Source organism: Bufo gargarizans, chromosome 3, assembly GCF_014858855.1.
Source record: "Bufo gargarizans isolate SCDJY-AF-19 chromosome 3, ASM1485885v1, whole genome shotgun sequence".
Lineage (NCBI taxonomy): Eukaryota > Metazoa > Chordata > Amphibia > Anura > Bufonidae > Bufo > Bufo gargarizans.
Genome location: NC_058082.1, coordinates 424,189,987 through 424,212,797, shown reverse-complemented (window position 1 = coordinate 424,212,797; position 22,811 = coordinate 424,189,987). Strand labels below are relative to the sequence as shown.

Genomic DNA, 22,811 nt, shown 5'->3' with positions numbered 1-22,811 from the left:
TAATTATGCACACCTGATATAGGGTGTTGATGTCATTAGACCACACCCCTTCTCATTACAGAGATGCACATCACCTAACATGCTTAATTGGTAGTAGGCTTTCGAGCCTATACAGCTTGGAGTAAGACAACATGCATAAAGAGGATGATGTGGTCAAAATACTCATTTGCCTAATAATTCTGCCCTCCCTGTATTCCTATACTCTCATACAAAAGTTGGCATAAGAAGAGAAAGAGGGGGCAGCACCATTTCATGAATACAGAAAACTCATAAGGGAATGTTTGTATAGTGGGATAGAATCTGAAAATATAAATATTGTGATAATTCATCTGCCATCTGTTACTTTGCAGGTGTTGGACATAGTGCAGAACACCATAAATGATGAAAGAGTGGACATTTCAGTTCTTAACTCATTTAATCCTCTGCCTAATAGCCCACATGATGAATCAAACTTTGGGTACCAGACTTTGAAGCAAACTATTCATTCTGTGTTCTCTACAGCCCCAGTTGCCCCAGGTATGATTTTGTATGGAATCTATTATTTGCTTAACTTTTTTTTGCTGCAACTAAAATAGTTACAAATGAGATAAAATAAAAATAAAAAAATGAATTTTATACTTGCTTTGCTCATCCAACACCACTGCCGTTCCCACATTGCCTATGTCATGCTGCATTCTACTTCCTGTTTCTGTTCTTGATACTGCAGGAGATGGCTGAGAATGCCGCTCAGCCAATCCCAGGCTAAAACAGTACATCATTGCTACCAGTGATTGCCAGAGTTTCGTTCCTGGGCATTTCTTGCCATTTCAAGAAAATCTAATCTGTCTGTCTAAAGGGAAAACGACCTGTTGTTTAAATCGCATTTCTTTGTCACACCTATTTTTTTTATTTCTGGTGATTTTTGTTTTTATTTTCCATGTCACTACAGTTTTAAAAAATAAGGAAAATCCTGCAGTTTTTGCTCTGGTCACTAGGCCTAATACCTGTGCAAAACAGTAAGTTTCGACATGTTAACTTATCAGCAGTCATCTCATTATCATCACCAACAGAATTACAATGACAGATAATACCTCTGGGTATAGATAACTCGGGATCTACCATTTACCATCGGGATGTAACAGCTTATGTACACAGGTGGACAAAATTGTTGTTACCCTTCCGTTAAAGAAAGAAAAACCCACAATGGTCACTGAAATACCTCGAAACTGATAAAAGTAATAATAAATAAAAATTATTGAAAATCAACCAATGAAAATCACACATTGCTTTTGAATTGTGGTTCAACAGAATAATTTATAAAACAAACTAATGAAACCGTTCTGGAGAAAAAAGACGTTACCCGTAACTTAATATTTCGTTGCACAACCTTTTGGGGTAATCACTGCAATTATGAGATTTCTGTAACTCTCCATGACACTTCTGCAGCTCTCCACAGGTTTTTCAGACTACTCCTTGTGAGCAAACTGCTTCAGCCATTTCTGGTTTGAAGGGTGCCCTACACCAGGCTGCACGTTTCAGTTCCTTCCACAAATGTTCAATTGGATTTAGATCAGGGCTCATAGGAGGCAACTTCAGCATAGTCCAGTGATGGCTAACCTTGGCACTTCCGCTGTGGTGAAACTACGACTCCCAGCATGCTCCATTTATTTCTATAGAGTTCTGAGAGCAGCCAAGCAAGCGGGGCATCTTGAGAGTTGTAGTTTTACCACAGCTGGAGTGCCAAGGTTAGCCATCACTGGCATAGTCCAATGCTGTGCTCTTAAGCCATTCTTGGATGGTTTTATCTGTGTGTTTTGGGTCATTATCCTGTTGGAGGACACAAGACCTGCGACTGAGACCAAGCTTTTGACACTGGCAGTACAGTCTGCTCCAAAATGCCTTGATAGTCTTGAGATTTCATTGTACCCTACACAGATTCAAGATTCCCTGTGCCAGATGCAGCAAAATAGCCCTCAAAATATAACCAAGCCTCCTCCATGTTTCACAGTAGGTACAATGTTCTTTACTTTGTATCCTTCATTTTTGTATCTGTGAACATAGAACTCATGTAATTTACCAGAAAGCTCCAGTTTTGTCTCATGTGTCCAAACGACATTCTCCTAGAAGCTCTGTGGCTTGTCAGAATACATTTTGGCAAACTCCAGTCTTGCTTTCTTGTGATTTGTTTTCAGCAGTGGTTTCCCCCGTGGTCGTCTTCCATTAACCCCTTAAGGACTTAGGGCGTACTGGTACGCCCTGTTTCCCAAGTCCTTAAGGACCCAGGGCGTACCAGTACGTCCTAACTTTAAATCGCGATTGCGGCGCGGGTTAATCCGAACAGGATGTCCGCTGGAATCATTCAGCGGGCATCCTGTCACAATGCCCGGGGGGGTCATGTGACCCCCTGCATCGGCGATCGCAGAAAACCGCAGGTCAATTAAGACCTGCGGTTTGCTGCGTTTCCGGTCCATTCGGGTCTCCGGTGACCCGATGAACCGGAAAAAGACTGTGATCGGTGGTGTGATTACACACCACCAATCACAGTCCGTGCATTTGGGAGAGGCGGTGCTGGCCGTGGTGCTGATGCCTGCTGTCCAGGGTGCTGATTGGTGCAGGGAGAGAGGAGCGAGATTCAAACTTCCAGCGCTCCTCTCTCCCCTCCTCTTCCGGTTCAGCACCTGCACCCTGCAGCACCGTCCTCACCAGGCTCCTGTGATCCCCCCATCGGCACCCATCACCCTCCTGCACCCATCACCCTCCAGGTAGGTTAGGGTCAGTGAGGGATAGGCACCGTTAGGCAGGGATAGAAGGGAAAAGTTAGTTAGGAAAATAAAATAAAAAATCACTTTTATCTAAACTTTTTTTCCCCAGCTTTTAGACCCTAGACCCCCCCTGCCATTTGCCCCCCCCCCACTACCAGCCCCAGAGGATGACCCCACCTTCCTCTTGTCATCCGCATCCTCCTCATCATCATCTGATGACGGTGAGCCCCCAAGGCGGCGGAGATGCCGCCAGGCGGAGCCAGGGGCCCCACATGCTAGGGACCCTGTGGCCCACCCTAGTACAAGCCGCCCTAGGGCACGTACTGGTTTTCCGGCCCATTAAATAAGCCCATCGGAGCCCCCTGCCGGTGAACTTAGCTGGTGTCCCCCAGTGGATTTTGAGCCCGAGATTCCGGATTTTGTTGGCAATCCAGGAATCCAGATTCCCACAGTGGGGTTTACTGAAATTGACTTTTTTAGTTTTTTTTTCAGTAACCCATTTGTGAATCTGATGGTGGAGCAGACGAACCTGTACGCCCAATAAGTTTGTTGCTCAGCACCCGGGCTCCTTTTTGGCTAGACCCGGTGGCTGGACGCCGGTCAGTGCAGCCGAGATGAGGACATTTTGGGGCCTCGTGCTGCACATGGGTCTAGTGCAAAAACCCAGTGTCAGGCATTACTGGAGTGGGGACGTCCTCTACCAGACCCCACTCTACAGTATGGCCATGACACGTCCCCGGTTTGAGGCCATCCGGAAATGTCTGAATTATTCATATAATGCAGCATGTCCCCCCCGAGGTGATACTGCCCTATGACCGTCTGTATAAGATACGGCCGGTCATCAATCACTTTGGGGCCAAATTTGCGCAGGCCTACGTACCTGGAAGGGAGGTCGCGGTTGATGAGTCTCTCGTTGCGTTCAAGGGGAGACTCAGTTTCCGCCAATACATTCCCACTAAGCGGGCAAGGTATGGCGTGAAAATGTCCAAAATTTGTGAGAGTACCTCCGCTTATGTAGCGGAGCCGCAATATTAAATCCCAATATCTCCGCTGATACAGTAAGGTAATCCACACCGAGCGCTGAAAATAGGCAATATTCCCATATCCCCCCCAGTAACCGGACGAAACACAGTTCTGGGAATCAACAACTTTATTTTGGCATAGCACACCTATTTTTAACCTGCTCACGACCGCCGTACGCAGGATTGCGTCTTCTCGGCGGTCGTGCTCTTCTGGGTGGACGCGCCGGTGCGTCCTCTCGCGAGACGCCAGATTTCCGGGGAAGCCGGCCCGCGCATGCGCATCGCGGGCTGGCAAAATTCAAAGAACAAGTTCGTCATCAACCTGCCAGCCACGATCATTGGCTGGCAGGTTGATGATTTTCAAAAAAACTAATCAGCAGCCAGATAACCCATCATATTAGTAAATATGATGTGGATATATGACTGCTGTGCTCCTCTGCTCCTTCTTTTGGTCGGTTGGTTCCAGCAGAGGAGCACACATCACTGTGAGTACCCACCAACACCACACTTAGCCCCCAGATCACCTCCCAGCACCCAATTAACCCTTTGATCACCTCTTCTTGCCCCTGTCAATCACTAGTGAAAAGGAAAAAAGTGATCAGTGCAAACTGTCACTTTTTTTTTTCACTGGTATTGACCGTTAGGTTTTAGGTATAGTTTAGGCCCCTAGCGTATCGCTAATCAGCATTTGTACTTTTATAGTATCTGAAAGTGATCAAAACTGATCACGGTCAGATCTATAATTGTATTAGTGTCACTTTAGTTCGCCCTCCACCCAAAACGCAGTGTTTGCCCGATCAGACCTGATCGGTCGCCCACACGTGCGTTCGCCCACGCCCGCCCCACCGCAGTGACAACATTTTTTATTTTTTTTGATCACTGCACATTCACTTTACACGCACTGCGGCGATAAAAAAAATCAGTTTTGATATTTTTTATCAACCGCAGCGGCCTCCGGTACTTCGCTAGCCTCCCCTTTGTAAGACAGGCTTGCTTTTTTTTCTTGGGTAGTCTCAGGGAATACCCCTAAATTTAGTTGCCCAAATGTCTAACAGGGGGTATTCTTCTGAAGAGGCCTACAGGCTTCTGACCCAGTCGGATGAGGAATGGGAACCCTCATCTGACGAATCTAGCGGGTCAGAATACGAACCGGTAGAAAGCAGTGGCTCTCTGACCCAAAGTTCGGACGAGGAGGCTGAGGTCCCTGATAGCACCAGGCGTACCCGGCCCCGTGTCTCTAGACCGCAGGTTGCGCAGGATCCGCTTCAAGAGCAGCAGGTGCTGTCGGATTACGTGGTGAGGCATACACCAGCAGCCCAGCCCTTCCTGGACCTAGTACCAGCACTGCCGTAAAACCTGGTGAAGTGGCGAGCACCAGAAGGGCAGTTGAAGCTGGTACGGTGGACACGAGCAGTAGTGACTAGGGGTGCACCGAAATGAAAATTCGGGTCCGAAACCGAAAATTCAGGATGCCCTTGACCGAAACCGAAACTGCCTTTTTGCCCAAATACTTTTTTTAAGTAAAAAAAAGGAAAGTGAATTAAAATATAAAGTTAAACAGATACATAGATATTATACACACAATGCCACCCAAAGTGGTTATTTAAAAAAAATGTCACTCTCCCCCCCCCTCCCTTGTCACTCTCTCCCCCTTGTCACTCTCCCCCTCCCTCCTTTGTCACTCTCTTGCCCCCCTCCCTCCCATGTCACTCTCATTTCCCCCCCCCTCCCTTGTCACTCTTATTCTACCCCCCCTCCCTTGTCACTCTCATTCTACCCCCTCCCTTGTCACTCTCATTCTACCCCCCCTTGTCACTCTCATTCTACCCCCTCCCTTGTCACTCTCATTCTACCCCCCCTTGTCACTCTCATTCTACCCCCTCCCTTGTCACTCTCATTCTACCCCCACCCCTTGTCACTCTCATTCTACTCCCCCCCCTCCCTTGTCACTCTCATTCTACCCCCCCCTCCCTTGTCACTCTCATTCTACCCCCCTCCCTTGTCACTCTCATTTTACACCCCCCCTTGTCACTCTCATTTTACACACACCCTTGTCACTCTCATTTTACACCCCCCCTCCCCCTCCCTTGTCACCTCTAGTGTAGCCTGTGTAGCGTGGCCGAGCTCTGTTCGGTCCGCGGTACAGGAGCATTTGTTTCTTGTACCCGGTCGGACTGAAAGGAAGTGCACACTAAGTGAGCACTTCCTGTCAGTCCGGCCGGGTACAGGAAACAAAAGCTCCTGTACCGCGGAACGAACAGAGCTCGGCCACGCTACACTAACAACAGCAGTAGCACAGAGCAGACACAGCAGGCTGCGCAGCACTGAGCCGGAGATTCTTTAGAGCGGCAAGCGTTTAGGAGGCACAGCATGAGGGGCGCCGCCGGCCGGCCGCCCGAACGTATATAACCAACCATATTTTCTGCCGATATGTACCAATATCGGCCGAAATGGATTAGGCCCATTTTTGGCCGATATTTTCGGCCGCCGGAATTTCGGTGCACCCCTAGTAGTGACCCCGTCGCAGCCACCGCAAAGACGTGCCCGTAGAGCCCCTAGAATCCCTGAGGTGCTGGCAAACCCTGATTGGCAGTCCCCAACTTCAGCCGCACCTGTAGCTTTCCCTTTCACTGCCCAGTCTGAAGTTCGGGTTGAGACAGCTCAGATTGGTTCGGCCCTGGGATTTTTTGAGCTGTTCTTGACTGCGGAGCTCTTGGACTTAGTCGTGGCCGAAACAAATCGGTATGCCACACAATTTATATCCGCCAACCCGGGAAGCTCTTATGCCCAGTCTTTCCGGTGGAAACCAGTCCAAGTTTCCGAAATTAAAACTTTTCTGGGCCTCCTCCTCAACATGGGTCTAACTAAAAAGCATGAATTGCGGTCATATTGGTCCACGAACCCAATTCATCACATGCCCATGTTCTCTGCTGCTATGTCCAGGACACGATTTGAGACCATCCTGCGTTTCCTGCACTTTAGTGATAACAGCACCTCCCGTCCCAGAGGCCACCCTGCTTTTGACCGGCTCCACAAAATTCGGCCCCTCATATACCATTTCAACCAGAAATTTGCAGATTTGTATACCCCTGAGCAAAACATCTGCGTAGACGAGTCCCTGATACATTTTACCGGGTGCCTTGGCTTCAAACAATACATCCCAAGCAAGCGCGCCCGGTATGGGGTCAAATTGTATAAGCTCTGTGAAAGGGCCACAGGCTATACCCACAAATTACGGATCTATGAGGGAAAAGATCAGACCCTGGAGCCGGTCGGTTGCCCTGACTACCTGGGGAGCAGTGGGAAGACAGTTTGGGACTTGGTGTCACCCTTATTCGGCAAGGGGTACCATCTTTATGTGGACAATTTTTACACAAGTGTGGCCCTCTTTAGGCATTTGTTTCTAGAACGGATTGGCGCCTGTGGCACCGCGCGAACTAGTCACGCGGGCTTCCCTCAACGGCTCGTTACCACCCGTCTTGCAAGGGGGCAGAGGGCCGCACTGTGTAACGAAGAACTGCTCGCGGTGAAATGGAGAGACAAGCGTGACGTTTACATGCTCTCCTCCATTCACGCAGACACGACAATCCAAATTGAGCGAGCAACCCGTGTCATTGAAAAGCCCCTCTTAGTCCACGACTATAACCTTCACATGGGAGGGGTGGACTTCAATGACCAGATGTTGGCTCCGTATTTAGTGTCCCGCAGAACCAGACGCTGGTATAAGAAGGTGTCTGTATATTTAATTCAATTGGCTCTGTATAATAGTTTTGTTCTCTACAGTAAGGCTGGGAGAACTGGATCCTTCCTCAAATTTCAGGAAGAGATCATCGCGAACCTCCTGTATCCAGGAGGTTCCGTGGCCCCATCCACCAGTGTAGTTAGCCGTCTACACGAGCGACATTTCCCCAGTGTCGTTCCTGGTACCTCAAACCGACCGCCACCCCGAAAAAAATGTCGTGTCTGTAGCAGGAGTGGAATAAGGCGTGACACCCGCTATTTCTGTCCTGACTGTCCTGACCACCCTGCCCTATGCTTTGGAGAGTGTTTCCGGAAGTACCACTCACAGGTACGCTATTAGCATAGGGATCATCTCGCCAGGACAGGCACACAGGGCTATTAGGGCCCATTCACTCACACAGCTGCTGCAAACGTCTCCTTTCACCTGGGACAAAGTGCATAACGCACTTCGCCACATCTTTGGGCGATTTGCGCTTTGCACATTGTCCCATGGGGAAGGAGAGGTTTGTTCTATAAAGGTAAAAAAAAACAAAAAAAAACACCAGTAAGCAAAAAAGTTAATGTTTAGTTCAAAAAGTTAAAGTTTATGTATTCTGTTCCAAAGTTAATAAAATTATTGCGTTGTGGCCTGGTTTTTTCTTTTTTTTTTTTTTTTTTACCTTCCAGGTGGACCAACCGATCTACTAGCTGCAGCACTGATGTGCATTCTGACAGAAGCATTGCGCTGCTGTCAGATTACACGCAAGTCGGTGTATGCGGCGCTGCAAGACGAGATTTCTCCTCTGCAGTAAGGCTACTTTCACACTAGCGTTCGGCTGTCCGCTCGTGAGCTCCGTTTGAAGGGGCTCACGAGCGGACCCGAACGCTTCCGTCCAGCCCTGATGCAGTCTGAATGGATGCGGATCCGCTCAGACTGCATCAGTCTGGCGGCGTTCAGCCTCCGCTCCGCTCGCCTCCGCACGGACAGGCGGACAGCTGAACGCTGCTTGCAGCGTTCGGGTGTCCGCCTGGCCGTGCGGAGGCGTGCGGATCCGTCCAGACTTACAATGTAAGTCAATGGGGACGGATCCGTTTGAAGATGCCACAATATGGCTCAATCTTCAAGCGGATCCGTCCCCCATTGACTTTACATTGAAAGTCTGGACGGATCCGTACGAGGCTATTTTCACACTTAGCTTTTATATGCTAATATAATGCAGACGGATCCGTTCTGAACGGAGCCTCCGTCTGCATTATTATGATCGGATCCGTTCAGAACGGATCCGATCGAACGCTAGTGTGAAAGTAGCCTAACAGATAAGTTTGCCGATGCATACGAGCTGAGGAGGAGGCGGCGTTCCTATGCTTTGGCAAACACTTTGTATATAAAAAAAATATATAAAAAAATCCCGGCAATGATTTATTCATCCACATCAATTGATGTGAATGGAAAAATCGGGTTTGCCAGGGCATACGAGCTAAGTGGGTATGGATGTTGGGCGGAGCTCCTATGTCCTGGCAGACGTCTTTCCCCTCCTTTTTTTTTTGGGCAGAGATTTTTTCATCCACATTGATCGATGCGAATGAAGAAATCTGTGCCGTTCATTTTTTTCTTTCAGCCCAGAGGCTGAACGGAAAAAAAAAATCTCATTACCTGTATGCTCAATATAAGGAGAATAGCAGAAACTCCTAATGCTGGCCATACATGTAATGATTGCGGAGACCCTCAAATGCCAGGGCAGTACAAACACCCCACAACTGACCCCATTTTGGAAAGAAGACACCCCAAGGTATTCGCTGAGGGGCATATTGAGTCCATGAAAGATTTACATTTTTGTCCTAAGTTAGCAGAAAGTGAGACTTTGTGAGAAAAAAACAAACAAAAAATCAATTTCCGCTAACTTATGCCAAAAAAATACATTTCTATGAACTCGCCATGCCCCTCATTGAATACATTGGGGTGTCTTCTTTCCAAAGTGGGGTCACATGTGGGGTATTTATAATGCCCTGGCTTTTTAGGGGCCCTAAAGCGTGAGAAAAAGTCTGGGATCCAAATGTCTAAAAATGCCCTCCTAAAAGGAATTTGGGCACTTTTGCAGCCTAGATGCGCAAAAGTGTCACAGATCTGGTATCGCCGTACTCAGGAGAAGCTGGGGAATGTGTTTTGGGGTGTCATTTTACATATACCCATGCTTGGTGAGATAAATATCTTGGTCAAATGCCAACTTTGTATTAAAAAAATGGAAAAGTTGTCTTTTGCCAAGATATTTCTCTCACCCAGCATGGTTATATGTGAAATGACACCCCAAAACACATTGCCCAACTTCTCCTGAGTACGGCGATACCAGATGTGTGACACTTTTTTGCAGCCAAGGTGGGCAAAGGGGCACATATTCCAAAGTGCACCTTTCGGATTTCGCAGGCCATTTTTTACACATTTTGATTGCAAAGTACTTCTCACACATTTGGGCCCCTAAATTGCCAGGGCAGTATAACTACGCCACAAGTGACCCCATTTTGGAAAGAAGACACCCCAAGGTATTCCGTGAGGGGCATGGCGAGTTCCTAGAATTTTTTATTTTTTGTCGCAAGTTAGTGGAATATGAGACTTTGTAAGGAAAATAAATAAATAAAAAAAATCATCATTTTCCGCTAACTTGTGACAAAAAATAAAAAGTTCTATGAACTCACTATGCCCATCAGCGAATACCTTAGGGTGTCTACTTTCTGAAATGGGGTCATTTGTGGGGATTTTCTACTGTTTGGGCATTGTAGAACCTCAGGAATCATGACAGGTGCTCAGAAAGTCAGAGCTGCTTCAAAAAGCGGAAATTCACATTTTTGTACCATAGTGTGTAAACGCTATAACTTTTACCCAAACCATTTTTTTTTGCCCAAACATTTTTTTTTTATCAAAGACATGTAGAACAATAAATTTGGCGAAAAATTTATATATGGATGTCGTTTTTTTTTGCAAAATTTTACAGCTGAAAGTGAAAAATGTCATTTTTTTCCAAAAAAATCGTTACATTTTGATTAATAACAAAAAAAGTAAAAATGTCAGCAGCAATAAAATACCACCAAATGAAAGCTCTATTAGTGAGAAGAAAAGGAGGTAAAATTCATTTGGGTGGTAAGTTGCATGACCGAGCGATAAACGGTGAAAGTAGTGTAGTGCAGAAGTGTAAAAAGTGGCCTGGTCATGAAGGGGGTTTCAGCTAGCGGGGTTGAAGTGGTTAAACCCCCCCAACAGCCTCATTTACATACAGTAGGGCACATGGATTACTATGGTACAAGGAAGGGTGGGACCAGACAATAACAAGGGCTGATGGGAGATTGAGGAGGGACAGAGCAGCTAGTTTAAACTGGTCTCCCAGTTTCCCGGAGACAACACCCTGCTGGAGAAACAATGGGACAGGAAAAGGGGGGAGTTAAGAGATCCACAGAAAAGCCATACATTTAACCTAGTAAACATTACAGTAAGGGCAGATATATACAAAGACATTCTATAAGTGGCAATGTTTGCCACAATGCTCCCCCAGAACCAAGCCGGCATACACAGTCTAATCCCAACGGATCGGCTTGGGGATGTCCGGAGGAGCGCTCACAGATCACTTTTCAAGTTCAGTTTGTCCATCAAGTTCAGCATTACCATGTTGTTTCCCAGGGCGGTAGTGAATGGTAAAGTCAAACGGCTGCAGCGCCAAACTCCAGCGCAGCAGCCAGACATTGTCTCCTGACACCCTGTTCAGCCATACCAACGGGTTGTGATCTGTGAGCAATGAGAATGGTTGTCCGTACGAATAGGGCTGCAGCTTTTTGAGGGCCCACACCACGGCCAGGCATTATTTCTCAATGGCGGCGTAGCTTACTTCCCTTGGTAATAACTTTCTGCTTAAGTAAGCTACGGGATGTTCTCCGCCATCGGTTCCGACTTTGTTCAGTACTTCCCCCAATCCAAACATTGAAGTCTTTGTCTGGGGGGTAGGCCACTTAGCTACAGCCTCTATTTTGGCTGGTTCGGGCTTCTGTTGCCCACTTCCTAGCCGGTGACCAAGATACTGCACCTCTGCCATCCCTATGTGACACTTGCTGGGCTTCAGCGTCAACCCTGCCTCTCCAATACGGTCAATAACAGCACTAATATGTCGCAAATGGTCTGACCACGTCTGGCTATATATGACGATATCGTCCAGGTATGCGCAGGCATACTCCTGGAACCCATCCAGTAGCCAATCTACCATCCTTTGAAAGGTAGCTGGAGCGTTTTTCATCCCGAATGGCATGACTCGAAACTGGTACAGGCCAAACGGGGTGACAAACGCCGACTTTGGGATGGCATCCTCGGCTAATGGAATCTGCCAGTATGCCTTACACAAATCAATAGTAGTGAGATACTGGCCTCTGGCCATCTTATCTAGCAGCTCATCCAGGGCATCGGATAGGCATCAGACACTGTTTTGTCATTCAGCCGCCGGTAGTCGACACAGAAGCGTGTCGTGCCATCCTTCTTGGGTACTAGCACTACCGGCGATGCCCAGGGGCTATCAGAATGCTCAATAACCCCTAGCTGCAACATCTCCTCAATCTCATATGTTCCCTGACTGCTTCAGGGATACGATATGAAGTCTGCCTCATAGGTAGCTGCCCTGGAGTCTCTACCCGGTGTGTAGCTAACGGAGTGTACCCTGGTAAATTGGAGAACGTGGCCCCCTTAGCCGCAATCAACTCCTGTACCTGGGCCCGCTCCTGGGGACTTGACCGCTCCCCCAGCTGTACCCCTGTAGGATTCTCTGCCTGATCCTCCTTCTCTGATAAATGAGGCAGTGGAAGATTTTCATAATCTTCCAAGGCTGGGGCACAGATAGCTGCTATGTCCTCTATTCTCTCGTGGTAGGGTTTGAGCATATTCACATGAAGCATGCGTCGCTTCCCTACTCCCGAGCTGGGGACGATCACATAAGTGGTGTCACATCTCTGTTCCACCACTTGGTATGGGCCCTGCCAGGTAGCTTGTAGCTTGTCAGTGTGGACAGGTTTTAAAATCAAAACTTTCTGTCCTACTTGAAGGCTACGGTCCCTGGCTCCCCTATCGTACCATCGGCGCTTGCGCTGCCGGGCCGCCCGGAGGTTCACCCGTACGGTCTGGGTTAATGCCTCCAAGCAGTCCCGAAACTCCAGTACATGTGGCACAATGGGGACTCCATCTGCACTGCTCTCCCCCTCCCAATGCTCTCTAATTAAATCTTGGGCACCCTTCTCCCAAACAACAGTTCAAAGGCAGAAAACCCAATAGACTCTTGGGGAACCTCTCGGTACGCAAAAAGCAAATGTTGTAAGAACCTTTCCCAGTCCTTATGGGACTCTCCAAATGTACGGAGCATCTGTTTCAACGTTCCAATAAATCTTTCACATAACCCATTGGACTGTGGGTGATAAGCAGAGTTTACAATCGGCTTAATGCCACATATTTTCCACAGCTGGTGGGTCACTTCGGCTGTAAACTGTGTTCCTCTATCGGAGATTATCCTCTTGAGGGAACCGCATACGAGAAAATACTTTCATCAGGGCCTCGGCCACAATTTCAGCGTGGATATTAGTGAGGGCCACTGCCTTGGGGTACCTGGTGGCGTAATCTACAACGGTCAAAATGTATTTCTTGCCAGAGAGACTGGGTTTTGACAGAGGTCCTACTATATCTACCGCCACTCTGCTGAACGGTTCTTCAATAATGGGAAGGGGGCATAGTTTGGCTTTGTGTCGGTCACCCCTCTTCCCTACCCTCTGACAGATGTCACAGGTCTGACAGTACTGCCGCACATCTTTAGCGATACCTGGCTAGAAGAATGCATGGGTTAATCGGTACCTAGTTCGAGTCATCCCTAGGTGGCCAGATAACGGAATATCGTGCGCAATTCTAAGGAGTTCCAGTCTGTATTTCTGGGGTACTACCAGCTGTCTAGTCGTGACGTTCACAGACCCCCTACCACTCTTTCAGCAATACAGTAACCCTTTTTCCCAGGCATACTGCTCCCCCTCTAATCCTGCCTGATCTGAGGTCACTCTATCTCTATACACCTGCAATGTCTGGTCTGCCCCACAGTCAGTCGGGGTATCCCAGGGAACACGGGTCAAAAGGGGTACATTGTCTCTTACCGGAGCCTCAGAGTGTGTGGAAGGGGCCGTGGTGTGAGCCTGTTGCCGAGTGGTTACCGGATATGCCTCGGTGAGAGGGGCTTGGGGCACAAAAGCGGAGGTCATTTTGCCCAGATTGTTTCCCAAAACCACATCTGCCGGAAGTTTATGCATCAAACCCACCTCCACCATACCTTCCCCCACACCCCAATTCAAATGTACTTTGGCGGTGGGCAATCGGTACATTGCTCCCCCTGCTACCCGGACGGCTACGGATCCGCCTGTATGTGCTGAACCTGGAACCAGATGGGCGGCTACCAGAGTCAAAGTGGCCCCCGAGTCACGGAGCCCTTGTACTTCTCTCCCCTCCAAGGTTACTGTCTGGCGGTGTGGCTGTCGATTATCTGTAGCGTGTACTGACATCACATCGTGTAGTATCCCCAATGGCTTGTCGGTAAGGTTGAACACCACTTCTTGGGTTGCTAGTTCTGATTGGTAGTGGTGAGCGGCTGCCCGGGGTACCAGATTTTGACAGGCTTGATTCCAGGCTTGCCAGCTCCGGTTCTGGGTGCATTCTCTTGCCATGTGGCCCCATTGCTTGCAGGAATGGCACTGGATGTTGGCCCTGCCATTATAACGAGACTGGGAGTTGTGTCCCACAGGTGCTCATCTCAATGGGGTTGTTGTAGGTGCGGTAGTAGTGACTGGACCAGGATGGGTGCTGGGTCTGGGACACCCTTGGTTAAAGTTCCCATGATGCCTCCTAGCGTCGTAGTGTTGGTCTGCCAATCGTGCCGCCTCTGTGAGGGTGAGGGGTTTTCTGTCCCTTACCCATTCTTGTGCCTCCGGTGTTAGGCCATTGAAGAACTGCTCTAATAATAACAGCTGGCGTAACTCCTCCATGGTGGTAGCTTGGCTGGCTTGTATCCACCCTTGGGAAGCTTGATCCAGCTTGTGTGCCCATTCGGCGTGGGAGTCCTTGTCTGCTTTGCGCAATCCTCTGAACTTGCGCCGGTATGCCTCCAGGGTAATAGCATATCTCTCCAGTAGCGCTTGCTTTACCTGAGCATAATCTTTACTGTACTCTCTGGGCACGGTCTGGTATGCTTCGGCAGCACGACTGGATAATTTGCCTGCCAGTAAGGGTACCCACACGGCCTGCTCCAAATCATGCAGGTCACACAGCCTTTCAAAATCTTGTAAATACCCATCGATCTCATCTTTGTCTTCGCAAAAGGTTTTAAAAGCATGGTGGGGTATTTTGGGTTTTACCTGGCTGGTAGTGGAATACTCCGTAGATTCTGCTCTGGGTGAGAATTCCTGCCGTCTGTGTGCCATCACATACTCCTGCACATCTGCAAAGATTGCGGTCATTAATTCCAAAGGTACTGGACTGGGTAAGAATTCCAGGCTGGTTCTCACTTCTCTTTGGAATAGGGTCTCCTCCATGCTTGTTGCGGGTGTAGCACTGCGAGCTCTGTCTCCTCCATCAGTTTGGCAATAAGTACCGCTTTAGACCTATTTGTGGCTATCTAACCCCTGGCTTCCAACAGTTCCTTTAACGTTTGCCGTTTTAATACATTGTAATCTGCCTCCATTCGCCTCTATGTTCGTTTCTTTGCTGCCTACGAATTGCCATTCACGTTTCCATTCGGCAGTTCCAATTGCAGGAAACGCGCTTTCCGGCTGTAAGGTTGGATCCCGCCGCTTGCCACCAATTGTAGCGGAGCCGCAATATTAAATACCAATATCTCCGCTGATACAGTAAGGTAATCCACACCGAGCGCTGAAAATAGGCAATATTCCCAAATCCCCCCAGTAACCGGACGAAACACAGTTCTGGGAATCAACAACTTTATTTTGGCATAGCACACCTACTTTTAAACCCCCCAACAGCCTCATTTACATACAATAGGGCACATGGATTACTATGGTACAAGGAAGGGTTGGAACAGACAATAACAAGGGCTAATGGGAGATTGAGGAGGGACAGAGCAGCTATTTTAAACTGGTCTCCCAGTGTCCCGGAGACAACACCCTGCTGGAGAAACAATGGGACAGGAAAAGGGGGGGAGAAGAGGCACAGAAAAGCCATACATTTAACCTAGTAAACATTACAGTAAGGGCAGATATATACAAAGACATTCTATAAGTGGCGATGTTTGCCACAACTTACAAATTTTGTGTGTACGAGGGGCGAGATTCCCGTATTGAACCCCCAGAATATCCCCCCACTCTGGGTGTTAGCGGGAAACTCGTGTGGGACCTTATGTACCCACTGCTAGATAAGGGTTACCACTTGTACGTGGATAACTTTTTTACTAGCATTCCCTTGTTCAGGTCCCTTGCTGCCAGATCCACGTTCGCTTGTGGGACCATGCAGAAAAATCAACGCGGCCTCCCTGCCTACCCCGTCCAGGTACCTATCCCCAGGGGTGAGACCCGTGCCCTATCTAGTGGAAACAGGTATAAGGACAAGAGGGATGTCCTTATACTGTCCACAATCCACGGTAACAGCACCACCCCCGTCTCTGTGCGAGGTACCGCGGCAACGGTCCTCAAGCCCGATTGTATCGTCGACTACAATCAGTATATGGGAGGAGTTCATCTCTCTGATCAAGTCCTCAAGCCATATAATGCCATGCGCAAAACCTGGGCATGGTACAAAAAAGTTGCGGTCTACTTGGTGCAGGTTGCCATGTACAACTCTTTTGTACTATTCCGAAGCGTTGGCAGCACAGGGACATTCCTCCAATTCTATGAGGCAGTCCTTAAGGACCTGATCTTTTCGGAACGGGAAAGAGCAGGCCGGAGTACCTCAGGAATTGGAGGCGCCCGGATCGTCCCTGGCCAACATTTTCCAGGTGTGGTCCCCCATACTGGAAAGAAGGGATGAACCCAAAAAAAGTGCAGAGTGTCGCAGGAGGGGGATACGGAAGGACACCACTACTCAGTGCGACACGTGCCCCGATCATCCGGGCCTCTGCGTTATAGATTGCTTCAGGGAGTATCACACTTCCATGGAGTACAACATTTTTATAATCCCCAACAGTCACCTAGAGAACATAAAAAACTATGGCTCAACTATTTCCCCAAAAATATTAGTTTTAGTGCAGGCATCCTCAAACTGTGACCCTCCAGATGTTGTAAAACTATAACTCCCAGCATGCCCAGACAACCTACAGCCATCAGCAGGGCATGGTGGGAATTGTAGTTTTACAACATCTGGAGGGCCACAGTTTGAGGATGCCTGCTTATAGTCTCCAAAGTCTGAGAGTCATACATATTGGGCATCGCCACGTTCGTAAAAATCTTCTCTATAAAAATAAAATTTAACCCAACCCCCCCGGATGAACAGTGTTAAAAAACAAAACAAAAAAAAACTTGTAAAAAAAAAGCTATTTATTGTCACCTAACATCACAAAAAGTGTAATAGCGAGCGATCAAAATGTCATATGCACCCCCAATTAGTGCCAATAAAACCGCCATCTCATCCCGCAAAAAAATGAGCCCCTACATTAGATAGTCGCCCAACAAAAAAAACATTAAACTGTAGCTCTCAGGCTATGGAGATACAAAAATATTTTTTTTGGGTTCCTAAAATGATAACATAGTGTAAAATCTAAATATTTAAAAAATGTAGACATATTAGGTATCACCGCATCCGTAAGAATCTGCCCTATAAAAATAACATTTGACCAAACCCCTCGGATGAACAGCGTTAAAAATATAAAATAAAAACTGTGCCAAAACACCAATTTTTTGGCAAAATTTCCATTTGAATCCTTTTTTTCCGGTAATAAAGCAAGGGTTAACAGCCAAAAAAACTAAATATTTATTGCCCTGATTCTGTAGTTTGCAGAAACACCCCATATGTGGTCGTAAATGGCTATATAGCCACACGGCAGGGCATAGAACGAAGGGAACGCCATATGGTTTCTGGAAGGCAGATTTTGATGGACTGGTTTATTTATACCATGTCCCATTAGAAGCCCCCCCTGATGTAGCCTAGACTAGAAACTCCAAAAAAGTGACCCCATCTAAGAAACTATACCCCTCAAGGTATTTAAAAGTTACTTTACAAACTTTGTTAACCCTTTAGGTGTTCCACAAAACTAAATAGCGAATGTAGAAACAATTTTAGAATTTAAATTTTTTGTTACCTTGCCTCAAAAAAGTGTAATATAGAGCAACCAAAAATCATATTAACCCTAAAATAGTCCCAAAACAACAACCACCTTATCCCGTAGATTCCTAGATGGGGTCACTTTTATGGAGTTTCTACTCATGGGGTGCATCAGGGGGCTTGAAAGAGTACATGGTGTAAATAAACCAGTCCAGCAAAATCTGCCTTCCAAAAACCATATGGCGTTCCCCTTCTTCTATGTCCTGCCGTTTAGCCAAATAGTAGTTTACGACCACATATGGGGTGTTTCTCCAAACTACATAATCAGGGCAACCCATATTGAGTTTTGGTTGGCTATTTATTTTTTCCAGTAATAAAATAAGGGTTAAAATGGAAAACTTTCCCAAAAATTGCAATTTCAAAATTCTAAATTTCTCTATCTGCCATTAACTGTTGTGGAACACCTAGAGGGTTAACAAAGTTTGTAAACCCAGTTTTGAATACCTTGAGGGGTGTACTTTCTTAGATGGAGTCACTTTTTTGTAATTTCTATTCTAGGGGTGCAACGGGGGCTTGAAATGGGACATGGTATAAACAAAACCAGTCGTGCAAAATCTGCCTTGCAAAAACCATATGGCGTTCCCCTCCTTCTATGTCCTCCCATTTGGCTAAACAGTAGTTTATGACCACATATGTGGTGTTTCTGCAAACTACAGAATCAGGGCAACCCATATTGAGTTTTGTTTGGCAGTTAACCCTTGCTTTGTTCCTGGAAAAAATGGATTATATTGGAAAATTTTCCCAAAAATTTAAATTCTTAAATTTTATGTCCATTTGCCATGAAGTCTTGTGGAAGACCTAAAGGGTTAACAAAGTTTGTAAAACCAGTTTTGAATACATTGAGGGGTGTAGTTTCTAAAATGGGGTCATTTTTGGGTGGTTTCTATTACGTAAGCCTCACAAAGTGACTTCAGACCTGAACTGGGCCATAAAAAGTGGGATTTGGAAAATTTCTGAAACATTTAAAAATTTGCTTCTAAACTTCTAAGCTATGTAACATCCCCAAAAAATAAAATATCATACCCAAAATGAAACAAACATGAAGTAGACATATGGGGAATGTAAAGTCATCACAATTTTTGGGGGTATTACTATGTATTACAGAAGTAGAGAAGCTGAAACTTTATATTTGTTTTTTTTTTATGCAAAAAAATTTACTTTTTTGACCCAATTTTAGCATTGTCATGAAGTACAATATGTGACGAAAAAACAATCTCAGAACGGCCTGGGTAAGTAAAAGCATTTTAAAGTTACCAGCACTTAAAGTGACACTGGTCAGATTTGCAAAAAATGACCAAGTCCTTAAGGTGAAATAGGGCTGAAGGCCGCTCTCCTGATGCCGGCTTCCTCACTGTGACGTAGTCGGCGCAGGCGCAGTGAGGAATCCGGCACCAGGAGCGTATCATTTACTCACTGCGCCTGCGCCGATGACAGAAGTGAACGGCGCAGGCGCGAGAATTCGTCCGATGGCTGTGATGGAGGCAGGCATTCAAGACGAGATGGGCGAGCATACAGTGTGAGTAGACGGAGCCTCTAGGTGCTGAAAAGACGCCCCCATAGCACCTAGAGGCTCATTTGCATAGGAATAAAAGTTAGTTTTTTTATGAAACGGCTCCACACAAAGGTCTAAGAATTGCATGGTTATGGAGATCAGACACTAGCAGATCGCTAGTGTCTGAAAGCTAATTTGGTCAAACTGAAGTGGTAGAAACCCTTTAACCCTTTAAGGGTACCGACAATCGTAAAGCTGGACAACCCCTTTAAAAGATGAGAGCAGGAACCTGAATGATGGCAAAATATTTCTTCACAGCAATATAGGTAGTAATACGCCAGATTTAAGTGGACTCGTGCTTCAGTCATGAAGGTAAGATGTTTATTGCATTTGCATGTCTGAAGCTATTAGGTGTGGTTAAATTGTCTTGGAAGCAGTATTAAAGCCACATAGTAAGTGGCAGACATAAGATGTGGCAGCCTTCACCTCTATTCAATCTTACAGTGCGGCTCTAAGACATATCCCGAGACACTTTAACCACACATAGTCATGCAAATGCAATCAACACCTGACCTCCATGACTGAAGCATGAGTCACCAGTATATAACGTGGCACAATTTGCATTCAGGCCATTCTAACTGAGAATGCCAGTTGGATGATTAGTGAAATGTTTTCAAGAAAAACATTGGGTGAATTAGAATCTTCAGACTTCTTTACAGCAATGTTGACACTGGTACATTGGAGTAGAACATATGTCTGCATTATAGATAGCACAAAACTAATCTCAAACTTGTGTATTTTAATAGGTATCTGCATTGGAAATACAGACAGCCGGCATTTTGTCAATCTTACTGACAGTATCTATCGTTTTAGCCCTTTCAGATTGAAAATTGAAGATCTGAGCAGGTACGGGATGACTGACAGAAATCTCACTTGTTTGTAATCAGTGCTCAGTTTGCAATTACTCATACAAGTTGACATTGATTTACACATATATATATTTCCATATCAGCATTATACATATAAATAAAAAATGAATAGATTTGATTCAGGCAAATTGTCATACGTATATTTTCCAGCATCACCATCGGTGTATATATTTTTGCTGAAGACTGCGTCTACTTTTCAAAATCTTATTACAGAAATTCTATTCAGCAGACTTTTTCCAATACTACCATGTGTGTGTATGAACACAAGAGGGCATCTGCCCCCTTTAAGGCATAATTTTTGGACCTCTTGTCCAGAAAAAGCCATTGCTACTTCAAATACAGTACTACCGTGTATGTGTGTGTGTGTGTGTGTGTGTGCAAGCAGTGGAAGACCACGTCCCCCAATAAGGGATCATTTTTGGACCATTTTTTTAATTAAAAAAAATGCAATTAGACTTACCGGCAATTCCATTTCCTTGAATCCACCATGACGGCCCACAATGAGATTGACCCTTGACCTCTGTAGGGGCAGGAACATATGAAGAGAATTTAAATTCCCCCCACCCCTCCACTTCCTCGGTGCTTTACAAATTACCCGAAAGGTGGAACAAAAATTAAAAGGATATTGATTCATACCCCTTAACATATATTTTCCCCCTGTACAAACCGGATTCCAAAAAAGTTGGGACACTATACAAATCGTGAATAAAAACTGAATGCAATGATGTGGAGGTGACAGCTTCTAATATTTTATTCAGAATAGAACACAAATCACGGAACAAAAGTTTAAACTGAGAAAATGTACCATTTTAAGGGAAAAATATGTTGAATCAGAATTTCATGGTGTCAACAAATCCCCAAAAAGTTGGGACGAGGCCATTTTCACCACTGTGTGGCATCTCCCCTTCTTCTTACAACACTAAACAGATGTCTGGGGACCGAGGAGACCAGTTTCTCAAGTTTAGAAATAGGAATGCTCTCCCATTCTTGTCTAATACAGGCCTCTAACTGTTCAATCGTCTTGGGCCTTCTTTGTTGCACCTTCCTCTTTATGATGCGCCAAATGTTCTCTATAGGTGAAAGATCTGGACTGCAGACTGGCCATTTCAGTACCCGGATCCTTCTCCTACGCAGCCATGATGTTGTGATTGATGCAGAATGTGGTCTGGCATTATCTTGTTGAAAAATGCAGGGTCTTCCCTGAAAGAGATGACGTCTGGATAGGAGCATATGTTGTTCTAGAGCCGGAATATATTTTTCTGCATTGATGGTGCCTTTCCAGATATGCAAGCTGCCCATGCCACACTCACTCATGCAACCCCATACCACCAGAGATGCAGGCTTCTGAACTGAGCGTTGATAACAACTTGAGTTGTCCTTGTCCTCTTTGGTCCGGATGACATGGCGTTCCAGATTTCCAAAAAGAACTTCGAATTGTGACTCGTCTGACCACAGAACAGTCTTCCATTTTGCCACACTCCATTTTAAATGATCCCTGGCCCAGTGAAAACGCCTGAGCTTGTGGATCTTGCTTAGAAATGGCTTCTTCTTTGCACTGTAGAGTTTCAGCTGGCAACGGCGGATGGCACGGTGGATTGTGTTCACTGACAATGGTTTCTGGAAGTATTCCTGAGCCCATTCTGTGATTTCCTTTACAGTAGCATTCCTGTTTGTGGTGCAGTGTCGTTTAAGGGCCCGGAGATCACGGGCATCCAGTAAGGTTTTACGGCCTTGACCGTTACGCACAGAGATTGTTCCAGATTCTCTGAATCTTCGGATGATGTTATGCACAGTTGATGATGATAGATGCAAAGTCTTTGCAATTTTTCGCTGGGTAACACCTTTCTGATATTGCTCCACTATCTTTCTGCGCAACATTGTGGGAATTGGTGATCCTCTACCCATCTTGGCTTCTGAGAGACACTGCCACTCTGAGAAGCTTTTTTTTATACCCAATCATGTTGCCAATTGACCTAATTAGTGTTAATTGCTCTTCCAGCTCTTCGTTATGCTCAAATTTACTTTTTCCAGCCTCTTATTGCTACTTGTCCCAACTTTTTGGGGATTTGTTGACACCGTGAAAATTTGAATCAACGTATTTTTCCTTTAAAATGATACATTTACTCGGAGTAAACGTTTGATCTGTCATCTACGTTCTATTACAAATAAAATGTTGACATTTGCCATCTCCACATCATTGCATTCAGTTTTTATTCACAATTTGTTTAGTGTCCCAACTTTTTTGGAATCCGGTTTGTAATATTATATACACACACCTCATTTTTTTTTATATTTATATATATTTCTTTTTTTTTTTTTTTTTTTTTTTAGGGATGGGAATAGTACGGGCCGTCATGGTGGATTCAAGGAAACGGAATTACCGGTAAGTCTAATTGAGGTTTTTCCATTTCATCCACCATGACGGCCCACAATGAGATGTAACAAATGACTAAGTGGGTGGGGATATCGCCTGTAAAACCTTCCGGCCAAAAAGAGCTTCATTCGAGTCCGGAAGATTAAGACGATAGTGTCTTACAAAGGTATTTGCACTTGACCAGGTTGCAGCCCTACAGATCTGGTCAAGTG

The 22,811-nt window shown here is 46.0% G+C and overlaps 1 protein-coding gene and 1 long non-coding RNA gene across 5 annotated transcripts in view; one reads left to right on the top strand and one right to left on the bottom strand.

Moving 5' to 3' along the window:
• Window positions 1-22,811, bottom strand: part of LOC122933448 — an 83,051-nt gene that overhangs the window by 38,226 nt on the left and 22,014 nt on the right. The gene's annotated exons all lie outside the window — the stretch shown is intronic.
• The window catches only part of LOC122933447 (N-fatty-acyl-amino acid synthase/hydrolase PM20D1-like), a 146,598-nt gene that overhangs the window by 110,944 nt on the left and 12,843 nt on the right, over window positions 1-22,811 (top strand). For 2 of the 4 annotated variants that reach the window (XM_044288445.1, XM_044288444.1), the window contains 2 exons: window positions 351-516; window positions 20,103-20,202. In XM_044288445.1, coding sequence (XP_044144380.1) covers window positions 351-516; window positions 20,103-20,202 — 266 coding nt within the window. Of the gene's footprint in view, window positions 1-350; window positions 517-706; window positions 1,657-20,102; window positions 20,203-22,811 lie in introns of those variants that run through there. The other 2 variants (XM_044288447.1, XM_044288446.1) reach the window with 2 other exon arrangements.